The sequence below is a fragment of the Lithobates pipiens genome, unplaced genomic scaffold, assembly GCF_037356315.1.
Source record: "Lithobates pipiens isolate NorthernLeopardFrog02 unplaced genomic scaffold, aLitPip1_a1.2 Scaffold_27, whole genome shotgun sequence".
In the NCBI taxonomy this organism is placed as follows: Eukaryota; Metazoa; Chordata; class Amphibia; order Anura; family Ranidae; genus Lithobates; species Lithobates pipiens.
In genome coordinates this window covers 77,521,570-77,541,672 of record NW_027507788.1, presented here as the reverse complement: position 1 = coordinate 77,541,672, position 20,103 = coordinate 77,521,570, and the positions used below count along the sequence as shown (strand labels likewise).

Sequence of the window (20,103 nt, the reverse complement as noted above, 5' to 3'; positions counted from 1 at the left end):
GTTTACATCACACGATGGCCGTGATTGGACACGGCCGTCATGTGATCAGGAGGGCCGATCACAGAGCCCTCCTGCCGATCCAAGAGCGCGCGCGCGATCCCCCTACTTCTGATGGACGTTCGGGAACGTCCACTCAGAAGTAGAGAGCTCCCAACGGCCGTATATGTACATTGGCCGGGTGAAAAGTAGTTAAGTATTTACTTAGTGGGTTATAGCTACCTTCAGATGTCGACACTGACACACCCACTACAGGAAGTTGACTCCCCTATATAACCCCCTCCTTCCAGGAGTACCTGATTTTTTTCGCCAGTGTCTAAAGGTGCTGGCACAAGTGAAGATGTGCTCTGCGGAGCTCCAGGAGGGATCCATGCTGCATTTAAAAACCTCCACAACCGGATTCCTCCCGCCCCTGCGGCTCCAGGAGGGTACCCGGGCCTCGAATAGAAGAACAAGGTTTTGCCTGTAGCGCTTCTCTTTGAGGGTTGGACCCTAGGAACCAGGACTCTTTTTGGGCTTGCTACATTACCTAAAGTTGTCTTAAGGGGTGCTATACATGGTCCAAAAGGAGTGGAACACCTATTAAAAGGGCCCCAGTCTTTGAAGGTTTAACCACACTGCCTGCCGTGATGGGTGAAGTTTGGATCTGTCTGTTTACAGCAGTATCCTGTAATGAGGAAATGTTAAGAGGAAAGCATAGCAACTTTGACTTTTCTTTCATATATATTATAAAATGCCTTAAAAACTCCTCTAGAGGGAGTAATAGTGTATAGACCCTGTTTAAATCTGTGCTAATACAGCGTGTCTCAGCAGCTGGGGGGGGGGGGGGTCTCCTCTCCCCCTAAATGGGGAAACTGAGTAGATAGGGATACATGTTATGTTTAAACAAGCGTAAATCTGAGAAGCTGATAAAACGGCTGTGTAAATCCCCTCCTCCCTCCCCCGCTACCCCTCTGAGGTGACTCTTTCCAAAGCACAGGAAAGGGCGTGGCGCATAAACAACCAGACTCACACCTGAAAAAGTTTAAAGCTGATACTCTGGGAAACCGTGTCTATCAGAGCAGCTGAAGCAAGGCTGCCACAGGACACAGAAGTGCTGGTGCACGTGAGGGGTTTACACAGGCATTTGCAGTACAGGAAAAAAAATTGTTTAGCATTAGATCATTCTATGCTACCACTGTTTTTCCTACTATTGTTCAAAGAAATAGAACAGTTCTTAGAGTACCTTTGCTTTTTGTGCTATGCACTATGGCTTCAAGGCTTACTACTAAGGCACCAAAACCACCTCCAGGTGCTGGGAACTCCAGACATGCCTCCACATTGTCATCCTCTCCGGAGATGACCGACTTGGCAAGCCAGGGTAAGTCATTGGAAGCAATTGGTGGTGCAACTGCTTCTCACACTTCAGCCCCTCTATACGTGACTGAAGATGCATTTTCCTCTGCCCTGCAGGGCTTAGAAGGAAGATTAGCGGCTTTAATCGCATCCTCCATTAAGGGGGATAAGAAGCGTGATAGATCCCTCTCTCTCACTCCAAACCCCTTACCAAGGGAACAGTGGGGACAGGATGAGGCAAGGATGAGTGTCAGTGTGTTCGCACACTCCAAGTGCAGAGCCCGCCAGGAAGTCGGCGCGGTGCTGCGCTAATCAAAGGCAGTGAGACATTGCCTGATCTCTGCAGCTGCGCATCGGGAAATGTCTCAATGCCTGTGAATAGCGCAGCGATGCGTTGACTTCCTGTCGGGCTCTGCACGTGGAGTGTCCGAACACGCTGGAGCTTATCCTTACTACTCTGCGGAGGAAACAGTTGACGTTTCAGCTTCACAATCTGAGGTAAAAATCCTTACGGACGTGGGTCGCTCCACTTTCATGCTACCCCTAACAGAGTCAGCAGAAAGTCTGGTTTCTTCTTTGGGTTCCTTGAAACCTTCACAAACAGTGCATGCATTTCTAGTCCACACATTACTAGAGAAGCTTATTTATAGCGAATGGGATCATCTGGATAAGCATTTTCTCCCTTCAAAGAGATTCTCAGTTCTCTATCCTATGAAGAAAAAATTCACCAAAAAAATGGAAAGTTCCAGCAGTAGACGCTGCGATTTCCAGTGTGAATAAAAGTTTAACTTGTCCAGTGGACAATGCACAAACGCTAAAGGATCCAACAGATAAAAAGTTGGAATTCCTGTTAAAATCCACTTTTTCTTTAGCAGGTACTGTTGCTCAGCCTGCAATTAGAGCTATAGGCATCTGTTAGTCCTTAAAAGACCAGTTCACAGAGGCCCTTAACGAGCTCCCTGCACAACAGGCCAGTGAGTTGGCCGATTTACAAAAAGCATTATGTTTTTCCATAGATGCTATAAAGGATTCTATTCACCAGGCTTCTCGCCTTGCACTTGTGCTAGTACACATTTGCACCCTGCAAAAACCTACTGTCTCGTTTCCCATTTCATGGGAAGCTACTATTTGGCGATGATTTGAATAAATACATCCAGACAATTTCCAGTGGAAAAAGTAGTCTTTTGCCAGTCAAAAGAAAGTATAAACGGACTCTCTCCTACGTCAAGCGCATCCGCCACTAGGTAGTGGCGACAGCTTCTACCATCAGATTCCAGAGGAAAATCGAAGCGTCAGGCACAGGCTCAAAGGAAGACCTGGAGCCGCAAGCAGAATACTAAGACTTCTTCATGAAGAGGCGTCTCCCCTCACCAAGGTGGGGGGAAGAATTCTGCATTTCACAGAAGTCTGGCAGAGGGAAACTCAGGACAGATGGGCTCTCTCCACAGTGACTCTAGGATACAAACTAGAGTTTTGGGAGTTTCCCCATCTCACTTTCTGAGATCAAAAGTTCCCAAGGATCTAGGGAAAAGATAATACCTGTTAAAAGCATTAGACCGATAATTGACTCAAGGGGTAATCATACAGATCCCCACAGAAGAACAAGGTTTAGGTTTCTATTCAAACTTGTTTACGGTACCAAAACCGAATGGAGCTGTCAGGCCCATTCAGGATCTAAAAAATCTATATCGGTTCCTAAAAATTCACTCATTTCGAATGGAGTCGATCAGATCAGTGGTCTCCAGCCTACAAGGCGCAGAACTTCTGGCGTCCATCGACATCAGGGATGCATATCTGCATGTCCCTATATTTCCCGTTCACCAAAGGTTTCTGCGATTTGAAGTGAAACAGCAGCACTTTCAGTTTACTGCCTTACCCTTCGGGCTGGCCACAGCACCATGGCTATTCACAAAAATACTCCCCATCTCAAGCCAGGTTGAGGTGGAAAGTAGTAACGACAGATGCCAGCCTCTCAGGCTGGGGAGCGGTACTAGAGGAGACAACTGTCCAGGGACAGTGGTCAAAACTGTCAACATCCTAGAGATTCAGGCAGTGTATCTGGCTCTGAAAACCTGGACCTCCAGGTTAAAGAATTGTCCAGTCAGGATTCAATCTGACAATGCCACGGCTGTGGCCTATAGCAATCACCAAGGGGGCACCAAGAGTCTCTCAGCTCAGAGAGAGCTGAAACATATCTTAACTTGGGCAGTGTTGGAAGTGAACAAGAAGTAACGTTATATATCTAAAGTTCTACACATCTGTTGGTACAACTGAACTCAGCCATATTGATGTTTGCAGTCCCACATGTTTAGAATGTGTAGAGGAATGTGGTAGAATCTGCATAGCAAAGGAGTCATCTTCAGCCCACCTGGTATGCACAAAGCTTCAAAGAGATTGATGACGAAGACGGCCCAGGGCACATCGACTGCAATACTGGCCACAGAAGCCAAGTATGGCAGGACAGTCAGTAATTTTAGGAGGGCTGTCATGTGAACACTGATTGGTCCAAGCAAATGGGACTGGCAGTAGGGTGTGGTATGGCTGAGGTATGTTTAACAAAAAGGGTTGCAACAATGAGTTCGCTCTCTATTCCATCAGGAGATCCAGTCACGAGGGTCGATAAGTATAAGGCTTATATTGTACTTTGATTGTATGCTATGTATTATTGTAACTTCTATTGATATTTGATGCACATTTTCTTATTTCCTTGGGAAATAAATGAGATTTAATTGATCTTAGACCGTGTATTGATTTCATAGCCAATGGTGATAGTATTGTGATATTAACGATAGCATGTGCTTGGCGTATAGATATTGATAGCTAAACTATAGGGACTAGACAAAGTAATACATAACTGATAATAATAATAGATTGAATTGATCAGTTACTTCAGGCAGAAAGGAATATCCCATTCCCTATCAGCAGTTTTCATTCCGGCCATAGAAAATTGGCAGGCGGACTATCTACGTCACCAGCAGTCATTCCCAGGTGAATGGTCTCTTCACCCCAAAGTGTTTCGGGCTGTTTGCAAAAGATGGGGGACTCTGGACATAGATCTTCTAGGGTCCAGATTCAACATGAAGTTGGTCAACTGTGTCCAGAACAAGGGATCCACTCGCATACGGAACAGATGTGCTGGTAACTTCGTGGGATCAGTTTTCAATGATCTACACTTTTCCCCCCTGATTCAGTTGCTGCTTCGACTTCTTTGCAGGATCAAGCTGCAAAGAAAGCTGGTAATTCTGGTAGCACCAACCCATGGCCCAGAAGGTCATGATACACAGAGATCATAAAGATGGCAGTGGAGGGTCCTTGGCCTCTCCCACTAAGGCCAGACCCGCTATCGCAGGGGCCGATATTTCATCCCACTTTACGAATGCTAAATTTAATGGTTTGGCTATTGAAACCCACATTCTGAAGAAGTGTGGGCTTTCCAGGTCTGTTATCTCAACTTTAATCAATGCAAGGAAACCAGTTTCCATAGCTGTAAATTATAGAGTTTGGAAAGCTTACGTTTCCTGGTGTGAATCCAAGGGTTGGCACCCTCAGAGATGTATTATAGGCAGAATCCTTGCCTTTCTACAAAGGGGGCGTAGAGATGAAGTTGGCCCCAAGTACTATTAAGGGCCAAGTCTCAGCCTTATCGGTTTTATTTCAAAGACCGCTTGCTACGCATTCTTTAGTCTGGGGTTTTATGCAAGGGGTGATGCGGATTATTCTGCCAATTAAATCACTTTTAACCCCTTAGGAATTGAATTTATTTTTGTCAGTGTTACAAAAATCGCCTTTTGAACCATTACAGCATGTTCCCTTAGTCCTTCTGACTAGAAAGCTGATATTTTTGGTTGCTATATCCTCAGCAAGAAGGGTTTCAGAATTGGCTGCTCTTTCTTGTAAAGAGCCATACTTGATTATTCATGACGACAGAGTGGTGTTACGCCCTTGTCCAGACTTTTTTCCAAAAGTGGTTTCAAGCTTTCATCTGAATGAAGATATTGTCCTGCCATTGTTTTTCCCTAAACCATGTTCCAGGGAAGAAAAATCACTACATTGTCTTGATGTAGCGAGAGCAGTGAAAATCTATTTAAAGAATTTGTAAGACTGATGTCTTATTTATTCTGCCAGAAGGTCCTAAAAAAAGGACAGGCAGCGTCAAAATCCACTGTTGCTAAGTGGATTCGGCAAGTTATATTTCAAACTTATGATTTAAGGGGTAAGATTGCCCCTATTCAAGTTAAGGCGCATTCTACCAGAGCTGTTGGTGCATCTTGGGCAGTGCGTCACCAGGCCTCCTTTGCTCAGATCTGCAAGGCCGTAACTTGGTCTTTGGTTTATACATTCACAAAATTTTACCAAGTGGATGTAAGCAGGAATGAGGCTATCGCCTTTGGGTGCAGAGTGTTGCAGGCAGCAATATAAATCCTCAAGGTTTGGGGGTGCCCTACGGGCTGTGTCTCCCTTCCCTCAAGTAGCATTGCTATGGGACGTCCCACTAAGTAAATACTTAAGTCTCTGTGTCCTATGATGTACAAGAAAATAGGATTTTTATAACAGCTTACCTGTAAAATTATTTTCTTGGACTACATCATAGGACACAGAGGTCCCGCCCCTCTTATTTTATGGGGTTTATATTTCTTGGATACAAAAACTGAGGTACTCCTGGAAGGAGGAGGGGTTATAAAGGGGAGTCAACTTCCTGTATTGGGTGTGCCAGTGTCAACACCTGAAGGTAGTTGTAACCCACTAATACTTAAGGCTCTGTGTCCTATGATGTACTCCAAGAAAAAGATTTTACAGGTAAGCTGTTATAAAAATCCTATTCTCTTGGGCCATGCTGGGGGCCTCAAGAATCACCAACTTCCCTTCCTGCTTGATCCTTGAGTGGTAGACGCAGGCAGAATAGGAGGGAATGCATAAATCAGTGAGAACCAATTCCACAGGAATAACAAAGCATCTGTTCCGCATGCTAGCGGATTCTTCGTTCTTGGCGCAAAGGTGTTGATTTCTTTGTTAAACCTGGACGCAAACAGATCTACGTCTGGGACCCCCATCTTTGACATATTGACATGAAGATATCAGGGTGAAGGAACTATTCTCCCAGGAACAACTGCTGGCAACTCAAGTAGTCCACCTGACAATTTTCTATTCCTAGAATGAAGACTGCCAATAGCCAAAGTACATTGTTTTCTGCCCAAGATAGGATATGATTCACCTTTCTCTGGGCCACACAACTTCTTGTGCCCCCTTGGTGATTAATATAGGCCATTGCTGTGGCATTGTCAGATTGAATCCTGGCAGGACAATTCTGTAAACTGAATATTCAGACCCTCAGGACCAAGTGCTCTGCCTGAATTTCTAGAATGTTAATGAGCAAGGCCATTTCTGATCTGGGCCACATCTCTTGCACAGTTGCCTCTTCCAGGACTGCTCCCCAACCCTGAAAAGGTTGGCATATGTTGTTACCACTTCCCAGGTAACTGAAGAAAGGATTTTCCCCTTTGCAGATTTTTGGTTATTAACCATCCGACATCCGCGCTATGGCTGAATGATGGTTACAGCGCGGATGTGAAATCCCAGGAGGCCATCATATGAGACTCGGGTAAGGGTCCCGGCCCCTTACCATGTGATCAGCTGTCAGCCAATGACAGCTGATCACATGATCAAAACAAAAGTTCAGCGATCCTTTTTTTTTCTCCTCACGCTGACAGCGGAGGAGAAAAAAAAAGCTGATCACCAGCTCAGCTTAAAGGGACAACGGTCCAGAAACGAAGAGGCAATTATGCCTCATAAATTGAACCTGAAAGTGCCCACAAGTGCCACCTATCAATGCCCACCAGTGCTGCCGATCACTGCCACACCATTCAGTGCCCATCACTGCCACCTCATCAGCGTACATCAATGATGGACAAAAATTACCCGTTTTAACATTTTAGAACAATTTTTTTTAAATTCGGTCTTTTTACATTTTTTTTTGACAAAAAAAAAATCAAAAAAAAATCGCAGGTGTGATCAAATACCACCAAAAGAAAGCTCTATTTGGGGGAAAAAATTATAAAAATGTCATTTGGGTACAGTGTTGTATGACCATGCAATTGTCAAAGTGCGACAGCACTGAAAGCTGAAAATTGGTCTGGATAGGAGGGGGGTTTAAGTGCCCAGTAAGCAAGTGGTTAACCATAAACTGAGGTTTCGGCACACCTAGCCTACAGCGCTTGGTATCTCCAGGCAATCTCCCATCCAGGCACTAACCAGGCCTGACTCGGCTTAGCCTCTAAGATCCAACGAGATCAGGCACTTTCAGGGTGATGTGGCCCTAGGCTTTGGAGTTAAACACATTGGAAATCTAGTATCCTATTCCAAGCTGATAGGATGCTGTTTTGCAGCAGTCTAGCATGAAACTAAGCATAAGGAACAGCCTTGATTGAAGCCACCATCTTTCCCAACAACCTCATGCAGAGCTGAATAGAAGAATTCATCTTGATTTTTTTTTTTTTATTTGTTTATTGAGTTTTAGTGCAAGTTGTACAGAGTAAACAATACATTCTGAAAACACAACAATTTGGCCCGGTCATACACTTCACTGCAATGTATAAGCAGTAAAAGATATGGAATCGTATGTTGAAAATGTTCAGACGCCTATACAATGTACACAAGCGCTAATCTGCATGGACGTACCGAGCCATCCATGACCCCACAATAGGGATAAAACTTTTTTGCAAAAGGGAGTTTAACAAGACTCGTGGCCACTCATTAAAATTAGAAGTAAAGAGGTTTAACCTTAAACTATGTAGAGAGTTCTTTACTGTAAGAGCGGAAAGGATGTGTAATTCCCTTCCACAGGCGGTGGTCTCAGCAAGGGGCATTGATAGTTTCAAGAAACTATTAGATAAGCAACATACAGGGATATACAATGTAATACTGACACATAGGTTGGATGTGATGGACTTGTGTCTTTCAACCTCACCTACTTATGTTATACCTAAGGCCCTTAATCCCTAAAGAGGAGCCCTTAATCCCTAAAGAGGGGCCAGAAACTCTGTAAAAACTCAAGGTGCAGTAGCTAGACTGAAGAGCAAAGCTACACACTGAAAATAAAGATTTTCCACCTTGAAAAATAGATATTAGTGAGCGAGGAAAAAGGCACATGGAGGTATGCATCTTTGATGTCGATTGATGCCATGAGTTTTCCTCCTTGTAGGATGGACATAACTGATTGGATTGACTCCATGTGAAAAAAGTGGTTATATTCAGGAATTGAATTTATATTTTTGAGATCCAGAATGTCCAAAAGGTTTGAACCAAACCCAAACCCCCTTTTACATGGGGACCACCATGATCACGTTTTGCCAAAAGATGGTCCAATGCTTGAAAGACCTCTTTTTCTCTGGATCCTTAGTAACATTTGATTGAGAAAATGAGGAGACGGGAACTCTCAGAACTCCAGTTTGTACCTTGGAGCCAGATCCTTGAGAACTGCAGAAGAATTCCCCATATTCGAGCAAGCGGAGGGGCCTCCTCATGAGGAGGCTTCAGTATTTTGTAGGTTTCCTCCCTCAAGATCTATTTTGTCCCTGGAGTTGACCCTGAGATTACCTTCTGAATTTGACAGCGGAGGCCGTCGTGACTGCCTGAAGTTTTTAAAATGAAAATACATTTACTCCTTTTCTTAAATGGCAAAGGGGTGCTTTTCCACTAGAAATTCTTTGGATGTATTATCATCCCCAAATAGCTACCGCAAAAGGAAGACTAGCCAGGAGCTTCTTGCATGGTGCTTAGTGAAGAGTGCAAGGCCTGAAGGATAGTATCTCTCATAGCAACTATTGCAAACAAAGCTGCTAGTAGCTTGCCAGATCCTGAGCCTGCGGAGCAGGATAACCTTGAACACCTGTTTAAACTGGTCTCTCAACGATTAACCAATTACTATCAGTGCAGGCTGAGACACTTAATCTGCCAGAGAAAAAAACGTTTTTTTTTGTTTTTTTTTATATTCTTTATTTATACTCAAGGAGGTCACAATGTTACATACACATACATATTCACATACATACATTTAACAGTTCCCAGCCCGTCTTGCTCTCAACAGAGATTCCATATTACCATTTTTAGTAGCTGAGAACTCTATCCTAATTATCTCCACTATTATTAGGTTATGCACTTTCCTCCTTTTATTTTAATATTTTCCCCCGATCCCCCACCCCCCCCAAAAAAATCAAAAAAAAATCAAAACATTAGTTTCCTCTACACTCTACCACCCCTCCCCCTTTCCATCACCCACTCCCAAGGGGGTGGGGAGTCAGGGACCTCCATATTATTATTTTGTTATTGAATCCCACAACATAGTGGGTTCCTTATCCTTCCTTGTTCCCCATCAGTCTCCTTCCTTCTTCTGAAGAGACAAAAGCATTCCAAACTGTCCAGACCTTGACACATTGCTCATTCCTATCCTGGGCCGAGTATACTAAATCTTCTATAGCCCCCACCTTTCTAACCTTATTTAACCACATTGCTATCGTGGGTGACTTAGGGTCTTTCCAAGATCAGGCAATACATGCCTTAGCTTCGTTAACCATATGACACAATACCGAGTTCTTATATTTTCGTATTGAGATATGTGAGAGGTGCAACAGAAAAAAAGCCGCGTCATCCAGTATTCGGTAAATTTTTGCACAATCTTTTGCACTTCCCTCCAATACTGTCTGATCCTGGGACAGGTCCAAAAAATATGGTATAAAGTCCCCCGTCCCCTGTTGCATCTCCAACATTGATCTGAAGCTCCAGGGGAAAACCTCTGGAGCTTCGATGGGGTATAATATCACCTCGTCAACAGCTTATAATTTAGTTCCTGAGTTCCGGTACAGACTGATGAGTTTAGCGAGAGGTATATCATCCTCCAGCGTTGATCTGGTGAGAATATCCTATCTAGGTCCCTTTCCCACTTTGCAAAACCTGGCATCTCATAATTATCTGGGGGGGCAGTGAGCATTGTATATATCTTTGATATCGTTCGGGAAAGAGGTTCCTTCTCTTCGCAATATAATTCACATCTTGTCAGATCTCGTTTATAATTTGTCGCTGGTCCCAGTGACTCAAAAAAGTGCCGAAGCTGCATTGCCTGCCAAAAATTTATTTCAAATCAATCCCCCTGTTGAGTCAATAAGGTCACTGTAGGCCAGGAATCAGATTGCAAAAAGTGTGATGCCTGAGTGTAACCTTTTTCCCCGAAGTCTCCCAAAGGCCTTACTCTCCATCCCTGGTCCAAAACTAGGGTTACCCAGTATCGGAAATAGTGGGGATTGTGTTGATGAAAATTTAGGATTCTGACTCATTCTAAGCCCTATTCGCAATGTTGGGCCTATAAGGGGGTGCTTTTTCAAAGACTCCGGTAGTACTGTGTAACACCAAATCGCTCTTCGTAGGGGTACTGTACTCATTTCTTGTTCTAGTTCCGTCCACAGTTTAAATTCTGTATGCCTACACCAATCAATGATCTTACCAATATGAACTGCCTTATAATATTTAAGTAGATCTGGAACTGCTAAGCCTCCATCTCTTTTTGACATAGTCATCCGACTTCTACTGATCCTTGGTCGCTTACTTGACCAGATAAATTTAGTAAAGACCGTGTCTACTTTGCGAAAAAAGGCAGATGGAATCTCTATCGGTAGGGCCTGTAGTAAGTACAGAAATTTTGGCAGGATACTCATTTTAATGGAATTGCAGCGGCCAAACCATGAATGCAGTCCATGTTGCCATTTCTCTAATAAAGTTCTAACTGCCTTAAGCAACGGGGGGAAAATTAATCTTAAATGTCTCCTCTATCTTTACTGGGATGTGTGCCCAGATACTTTAAAGCCGTCCCTACCCATTTAAAGTTAAAATTAGGTTGTAGAATTTGTTGTTTCTCCAGGGGTAAAGCTACCCCCATTGCCTCTTACTTTGCATAGTCGATTTTAAAATTTGCTAATGCTCCATATTCTGCCACTTCCTTCATTAAATTTGGCAATGAGACGTGTGGACTAGCCAATGAGAACAGCAAATCATCTGCATACGCAGAGATTTTATAGTTCCTGTCCCCTATTTGCAGACCTCTAATATCTGGATTTAGCCTAATTTTATTCAGTAATGGTTCTATTGAGAGGGCAAATAGCATAGGAGAAAGTGGGCAACCCTGCCGCGTTCCATTTGAAATTTTGATCGGCTCTGAGAGTACCCCGTTGACTTTAACCAGAGCCTGAGGGGAGGAGTATACTCCAGATATCCATTTTATCATGTGCTCTCCCAACCCCATATGCCTCAATACTTCAAACATAAAACCCCAATTAACCCTATCAAACGCTTTTTCTGCGTCAGTACTTAAAAAGATAGAGGGGGTTCTTGTTTGGTTAGCATAGTGGACAAGGTTGAGTACCTTAACCGCGTTGTCTCTCGCCTCCCGAGTAGGGATAAACCCTACTTGATCTCGATGTATCAGCTGGTTTAATAATGGCTGGAGGCGAGATGCCAACAGTTTGGTAAAGAGCTTTAGATCGATATTTAACAATGAGATTGGACGATAACTCCCACATTCCGCGGGGTCTTTCCCTTCTTTTGGTATTACTAAGATGTGTGCTCTAAGTGCATCCAGAGGAAGGGCAACCGCTTGACCAATTGCGTTAAAGGCCTTTAACATATAGGTACCTAGGGTTGGGAGAAAATTCTTATAGTATTGGATTGTAAATCCATCCGGTCCCGGCGCTTTCCCCTGTTTAACTGTTTTTATCACTGCACTTAATTCCTCTATCATTTATAGGGGCTTCCAATCTTCTACGCTCCAAGGAAGAAAGCCTACTCAGGCGTGCTGCGGAGAGGTATTCTTCCATTTTAGCCCGGGGTACCGGAGATGGTAACAAGTTGTATAGAGAAGAGTAGTATTCTCCGAATGTCTTAGCTATATCTTTAGGCAGGGAAATGAGAAGTCCATTTTCTCCCTTAATATGAGGGACATAAACCGTCTTCCCCTTTTCTTTAAGCTTCCCTGCTAATACTTTGCTACATTTGTCTCCTAATTCATACGTTACTTTCCTACCAAACTGGATTGCTGCTTTCGCTTTACATCGGAGGAGATCGGTCAACTGTCTCCTCAAGTATGCCAACCAATTTCCTATGGATGTAGTCTGTACACTCTTATGGAGAACCTCCAACTTCTGAATTTCTTCTACCAATTTTACCATCTGCTCTTCTCGCGCTTTTTTTTTTAATAGAGAGCCATGTTTGATCAACACTCCTCTCATTACTGCCTTGTGTGCCTCCCATATCATGCCCGGGTCACTCCCCGGAGTGTCGTTTATCTGAAAGTACGCTTCCGTTTCTTTTCCTACATCCTCTCGTATTTCAGGGACCTGCAACAAACTTTCATTTAAACGCCATTGCCACCCCGTGGAGGGGGCCGAGCACGACAGGGATATCTGTAGTGTCACTGGTGCATGATCTGACCAAGTTATGTTTCCTATCTCCACTTTATGCACTGACGGCAGTAAGTAGTGTGGTATCAAAAAGAGATCAATGCGGGAGTAGAGTTGATGCGGATTGGAGAAAAACGTATAATCTCTTTCTCCTACATGTAACAACCTCCATACATCCACTAGTTGCATCTCTTGCAACTTCCGCACTCTTCCCTCTGATACCCCTGGGGGATGACGAGACTCCCGATGACGTATCTTCCTTGGGGTCTAATGGTATATTAAAATCTCCGCCTAAGATCATTTTCCCTTTTGCAAATTCTATTAATTTGGTCAGAGTTTTGCTTATGAAAATATATTGGTGCGTATTTGGCGCATACACAGTAGCCAGTGTGACCTTTGCACCCCCAATTTGTCCTTTTAAAAAGAGAAAGCGTCCATCCACATCCACCCGCATATCCATGAGAGCCCAGGGTACCCGGTTAGAAATTAAAATGGACACTCCCTTAGAGTTCGATATTTGATTATGTGCATGGTATACACAGGGAAAGAATCTATTCTGAAGATACAGGAGACCACTCCTTTTAAAGTGTGTTTCTTGTATAAAAGCCATGTCCGTACAGGATCGTTTCAATTCATTAAGGAGCATCTTCCGTTTCTCCGGTATATTCAATCCTTTTGCATTTATGGAGGTTACCCTTATCCCCTCCATCTTCAGGGGGAGGTAGGAAGTCAGAGCGAGACAAAAAAAAAAAAAAATTATAGACCCCAAAAAATAAAAACCCAGTTCTTTTCTAACCCAACCCTAACCCACCCCCTATCCTATCAACCCCTAAGAGAGGCACCCAACCCTGAACCTCCAATTGTACGGTTCACATGGGTGCAGACCTAATTAGGGGATTGACTTGAATCGGCCAGAGTGCTCCACTCCTATAACCTCCCACCAGTCTCACCCTTTCTCAACCTTTTTCCCATCCTTCTACTTACACAGCGCATTTTATTTCAAAGGAGAAAATAATTCCCAATAATTACTGTCACTGCCCCCTCCTCTCCTTTCTTCATCTTTCCTCCTCCTCCCCCCTCTATTCTCTTAATTATTTCCTTATTCTTATTCCCAGACCCCTTTTTATCCTCTTGTACCCTCTTATCCTTTCCCTTGTCCCTTCTATATTTACTCTTCCATTGACTTCCGTTTCCACCCCCCCCCCCCCCCCACCTCCTCTCCCCTCCCCTTTCAGCCCCTTCTCCAGCCAGATCTTCCGTTTTCTAAATATTTACTACATATTTACTACATCCCCTTCCTTGACTTCATTCCTCTTGTCTCCTATAACTCCCACCATTTCTGTTCAACTGCTCAGATCCACCACATTGCGCGAGCCAACCAAACCCAACCACAAAGCGAAGTTGTGAAATAGTGTACCCTTACCCCCCTCCCCCCCATCACCTCTTTCTTCTAGTTCACTCCTCCGACCCCCCCACCCCCTCCCCATCACCCCTCCTCCAGCTATTTCTCTTACCCACTATATACCTCATAACTTACTGAGTGACGGTGTTATTTCCCAATATTAAATGCCATATATGTGCCCTTGCCCGTATCCCGTCCCTATTCCAGTGTCAGTATAATTGTCAATAAAGTGAATGACTTCCCAAGTCTCCATTATTAGAGAAAAGAAAAAAAAATGTAAAAAGGAAAGGAATTTAGTTCCCTCCCGCGAAATGGTGGAACTCTCCTAATAGATGTTTCTCTTCAATCAACCTACTCCTTGTTCCAGTTTATTAAGAATGGGGTCTTTGGGGGCAAATTAGGGAAGAAAGGGGCCACAGCTCCCTACTTCTCTAGTTTTCAATGGGGTCTGTACACCATTCTTTATTACCTTGTCAATGTTATAGATCCCACCCGCCTTTTTTTTGTCTTTTACATTTGATTTCATCTATTATATTCAGTATATTCTCTTTTATATTTTTTGTGAACTTTTATATCCCCTTCAGTCTAAGTCTCCCCCCCCCCCTTAGAAAAGAGAGCCCCACTCCATAGTGCCTATATTGCCCTATTTTTTGGCACCCCTGCCAAACTTCTCTTTCCTTTTTTACCTCTACACCAAAAAAAAAAAAAAAAGGAGAGAAAAAAAGTTAAACTCTCTAAACTTGTTAAAAAAATAAAAATAAATAAATAAATTACCCCCTAAAACCAAATCCAAAACCACAGCTCCCACAAAGTATCCCCTACACTTCCGTGAAAAAAATAAAATAAAAATAAAAAGGGGGGGGGGGGCCCAACCATTATCTTTCCATGCCCCTTTACCATCTTCCTTCCCTTCTTCTCCCTCTAAAAGCTTCTACCAGTTCCAATGGGGGGTGAGGGGGGGTTCCACAAAAAAGAAAAAAGTGTAGGGCACACCTACTTAAGGAGGGGGTTAAAATAAGAAACAAAGGGAAATACTTTTTTCATCTAGAGGGAGGGTCTAGAAGGGGATCTCACCCCCTAGCCCTCTATCAACTACTGAGATTACTATCTAATTTCCCCTCTTCTCTGGGGGTTTAAGTCCATTCCCCCTAGAGAAGTCCTTGTTTTTCAGGGGTCCTGTTATTGATTGAAGCCAGTTCGGTATCTCAAAAGCTTCTATTCCTAGAAAGGAAAACAGTTCTGGGAGCTCTGCCGGGTGTCGCAAAGTGAAAGTCATTGAATTTTTTTTACAATCAGCGCTATTGGGTACCCCCATTTATAGGCCCCCCCTGATAATTTAATTCTGTCCAAGAGTGGGCGCATCATTGCCCTTCGCTGCAGAGTAGCACGGGATAAGTCTGGAAGTACTTTCACCCTTACTCCGTCATACTCTATATCTCCTGCTTACCACGCTTTACGGCTTATTAACTCTTTCTGGGCAAAACGATAGAATCGGCATATAACATCTCTTGGTCTGTTTACATTCACTGACGGGGGCCCTAGGGCTCTATGGATTCTCTCAAGCTCCCAGTCCTGGGCGTGGAGCAGAAGTTACCAGTTGTTGACAAATAGCTTGTACCATAGACTGCAGTGCGTCCCGTCCCACTGTCTCAGGTATCCCCCTGAATCTAAGAATCTAAGATTCTGATGGCGACTGCGGTCCTCCATTTCCTCTATTTGCAACTGCATACTAGAAACATGTGAAACTTGTACAGTCTGTACCTACTCCAGCTGTTGAACCCGCTTCTCTAAGGATGCCCGTTGATCTTCCTCTCTTAGGCGTCTGATAAATGCTGCACTTCAGTTTGAACTAACTTCATCTCCCGTCGGAATGTGTCCTCAAACCGGGTCACCATTGTCTCAATATCTGCACGTGTAGGGAGCGCTTGGAAGAGTGCTCTTAATTCTGGATCTCCCATAGATAGCCGTGCACTTCCTTTGTGTTCCTGGGGGTTACCATTCTCCTCCACCACATCCTCTTTGCAACCCCCGGGTCCTACCCACTTGGAACTGGGGAGTAGACTGTCTTCGCTCCTGCATCTCGCCTGTCTCCCCTCCAGATAACTCGTGCATACACTTACTCGGCTTGTCTCCGCCTACTGCTAAGTCACGTGGTCCCGCTGGTTGTTTCCTGGACACCGCTGCTCTTGTATGGGGGGAAAAAAAGCGCTCTATCTCTGGCAATTTCCCCCCGGTTTTTGAGCCCCTTCTTCTTCATCCCAGGGTAAGCACTGCTTCTAATTCTATACCGTGCTGTTTAGAGGGGGGGGGGGGCAGGGGCTAGATACGCTGTGACCGTAGCATCAACGCTGGGAGACCGGGTGGAGGGTAGGAGCTTCTATGAGCGTGTGTCTCCCCTACTCCGCCATCTCCAAGCCACGCCCCGTTTTTGTTTTTTAAATAATAGGCATTCAAACTTTTTATCCGTTGGATCCCTAAGCATTTGAGCATTGTCTGCCGGACAAGTCAAACTCTTATTCCCAGAGGATATAGCAGAATTAATTACTGGTATACCACAACTTTTTGTGAATTTTCTCCACCATAGGATAAAGTGTTCAAAAACTTTTAAGGAGGGAAAAAAATGCTTATCTGGGTGATCCACTAAGATATAAAAAAGCTTTTCCAGCAATGAATAGACAGGAAATGTATGCACAGCTTGAGGAGGCTTTAGTGAACTCAAACAACTCAGTTAAGGGTACATAAATGTGGAGCAGCCATTTAGCAAGAAATTGCACTATCAATCTTACAGATTGTGAAAGCTGATCCACCCGCATTTGACACCTCAGAAGAGGAGTCATTAGCCTCACTACGGTCCCCTGAGGGAATTCATCTTCTCCTGCTCCTAATTCCGCAGTTTGAGGGTCCTGGGTAATGGAAGGGATGCGATTAAAGCCGATAACTTTTTTTCCAGGAAAAAATACCTTTTTGGTAACAAACAAGGGCTGCAGCGTTGAAAACAGTTGCAAACATTTCATGGCCCCGGTGCTCACTCCAGAGCTTGAGGGAGACCCTTTTAGCCCTTGTTTCAACCACCCTTCTGACCTTAGACCGATGCACAAAAGTAGAGGTACTATCAGAAGAAATCGCATCCCCTGCTTGAGCAATAGTTCAGCCACTGCTGTTGCTATCAGTGCTCAGCCTGATGCAAATAGTAAATGTGTCAAATAGGAAATGCCTGTGTCACGAAGTTGAAAAAAGTGGCAGTAGGATAAATTTTTGGATAAGGCACCTCATCCCATTAAATAAGTAAAAAAAAAATGGGAGATCAGAAAGAAGGGATTATTGCGGTACCCAAGCAATTCACATACAGATATTAAGAAAAATTGTTTATTTTATTACATCATAAATATATACAAATTTAGGACAATAAAAACAATAAGATTCTAGGGAGCAGTACACAACCAATAAAGGGCCAGATTGGTACAAGGCCTTTAATGCAATTTCGGGTCAAGTCTTCCCTACATGTTTCGCCAAACCATTGGCTTCCTCAGGGGAATAGGACAGACCGATAGTTGAAGAAAAGCTCTATAGAACAGAGAGCATAAACAATGAAGAAACATAGCTTATTATCAAAACATATTGCACACCAGTATAAATAAAGTTAGATCAGAGCATGCTGCATGGTGTTATGAAGTGACCCAAATCATACAGATCTAGTCTCAAGTTCCCACTTCACCCATAGATGAAACAAATCCCTCATGATCCCATAAACTGCGGCACCTACCCCGAAATACCCTGCGGTATGACGAGAACAAAGTCCACTCAAAGGCTGGTAACCCAACACCGCCGTAGTGTGGCTGCAGGGGGCAAACAGCGGCCTATACAGATAAAAGAGAAAAATCAAAACATTACATTAGCATGGAGACACTTGGCTCAAAGGGCCAATATCTGTTCCAAGAAAAATGGGCCAACATGGCCTCACTACCTACCCAATTTATAAAAACAAGTTTGAGGCAGGGGCGCTGAATAGAAGAATGTCAATTCAATCAAATGAAGGTGACTTTAAAGTGGAGGGCCACCCTGAAAACCAAAAAATGTTAAAAATGACAAAAAAATCTAAAAAAAATAAAATGAAAAAAATTTTTTTTTTTACTTACCAGAAATGCCTGTTGCTAGGCACTTTATCCTAATCTTCCTCTTCCTCCTCCGCGGAGATCTTCTGTCTTCGTCGCGGCGTCTTTTGGGTAATGGGTCGCGCTGTGTTCTGGGAACTGTGTGTTCCAGAACACAGCGCGTCCCATTCAGAAAGCGCTGCGGGACTTGCGCATGCGCAGTAGGAAACGGGCAGTGAAGCCGTAAGGCTCCGCTGCCTGTTTCCCTTAGAGGGAATGGCGGCGCCGGGACCCGAGAGCCGAGGGACGGGTCGACATCGCGGGCGCCCTGGACAGGTAAGTGTGTTTATTAAGTCAGCAGCTGCAGTGTTTGCAGCTGCTGACTTTTTTTTTTTTTTTTTAACTGGCCCTCCTCTTTAATATTTCAAAAGAATAAAAGAGATATGATCGCTAAAATGGTAAAAACAAAGAGAGAATAAGAATAAAGCCAGTAGCGCACAGGAAAAAAAAAAAAAAAAAAAAGGAGGATAGTTGTAGCTTACCTGTTAAGTATCCGTGTATAAAATATCAATGATCCAACAATGCCACAAATTATTACAGGCGAGGCAACCCAGAAAAGAATTGCCTAAACCAAGGGCAGTATTGTGCTGGAAAATCCAGCCATAAATATCCTATAATGGAAAAAACACCCACTAAGGATTTAGCAGGAATAGAAAAAGAACGGGCACAGCGAGGAAGGGGAATGTGGAGTTGTTTCCCCAACCTATATACTGACCTGCGATTAACAAAACGATTGTGACAACGTCCCTGTAAAGCCAGCAAACTAATGCTAGCTCCGACCAGCTTATAAACCCCCCCACCTGGTCAGCGTTATGACATAGCCATTCTGGGAGCAGACAAAACAAACTACCACCGCACATGCACAATATCCAAACAGGAAACCTACAATGCCCATAATGCCGTGCGTAACGTTAATCGCGCCCCACGGCCCAGGTAAACAACACACAGGGATGTGGGCGGAGAGACAACGAACTGCTCACCAATAGGATGGAAAAAACGGGAATAGTGGGCACCAATAAGGGCTGATGAAAACAGAGGCGGATGGTAAATTGTAGATATGCAGCAAATGGGTAGTCGAAAGGGCGGGCTTGGTCTCCACAGACAGAAACCTCTGTCACCAAACCTCTTTCATGCCCCTCTTAGCTCGTGTCCCTCCGACAACTTGCAGCTAGCAAAATAGAGTTTTTACAACATACTACCGCGCCTGCGGTGGAGGACGCCAATGCTGCACTAAGCCCCGCCCCCTTTGTCTCATTGTGCCCCCCCTCTTTCAAAAAAGTTTTCCCTCCTAATGTTCAGCCTTGCAAAGAGGGGGAGTTCAGCCTAAGTGGGGGGGGGGTGTCTGGTGAAGCAAAAGCCCCGCCCGAACTTACCGGAGGTCTGCCTGCTGGCCGGAAGTAAAAAGCCTGCTGCTTCTGTGACACAGAATGATCTGAGGAAAGCATGAGAAGGTAGGTGCTCCATACAGCCCCCCAGTGGTGACACTTAGGCATGACATTTTACTTTTTAAAGGAGACATTTCATTCTCGCATTAGTAACTGAAATATCAGCATGGATGTCGCACCACTTCCTTAAACGAAATCGCTCTAAAACCGAGCTATTAATATTCCCCCCCTGAACATGCCCCCCTCCATGACTTTGCCATCAAAATCAACAATGCAACATTCAGCCCCCCCCCCCCCCCCCACCTCACGCCAGGGTACTCGGTGTAATCCTAGACTCTGACTTGTCATTTAAGCCCCAAGTCCAATCATTGACAAAAGTTTGTAGAATTCAC

The 20,103-nt window shown here is 44.1% G+C and overlaps 1 protein-coding gene across 5 annotated transcripts in view; it reads right to left on the bottom strand.

Annotated features, from left to right (window-relative positions):
- MED25 (mediator complex subunit 25) overlaps positions 1 to 20,103 on the bottom strand; it is a 474,735-nt gene that overhangs the window by 192,643 nt on the left and 261,989 nt on the right. Inside the window, exons 16-17 of one of the 5 annotated variants that reach the window (XM_077457094.1) lie at positions 17,939 to 18,032; positions 17,528 to 17,739 (exon numbers count right to left, since the gene is read on the bottom strand). The exons of the other annotated variants lie outside the window; for them this stretch is intronic. Of the exons in view, the coding sequence (XP_077313220.1) occupies positions 17,702 to 17,739; positions 17,939 to 18,032 (132 nt within the window). The 3' untranslated portion in view covers positions 17,528 to 17,701. Of the gene's footprint in view, positions 1 to 17,527; positions 17,740 to 17,938; positions 18,033 to 20,103 lie in introns of those variants that run through there. 5 annotated transcript variants of the gene reach the window in all.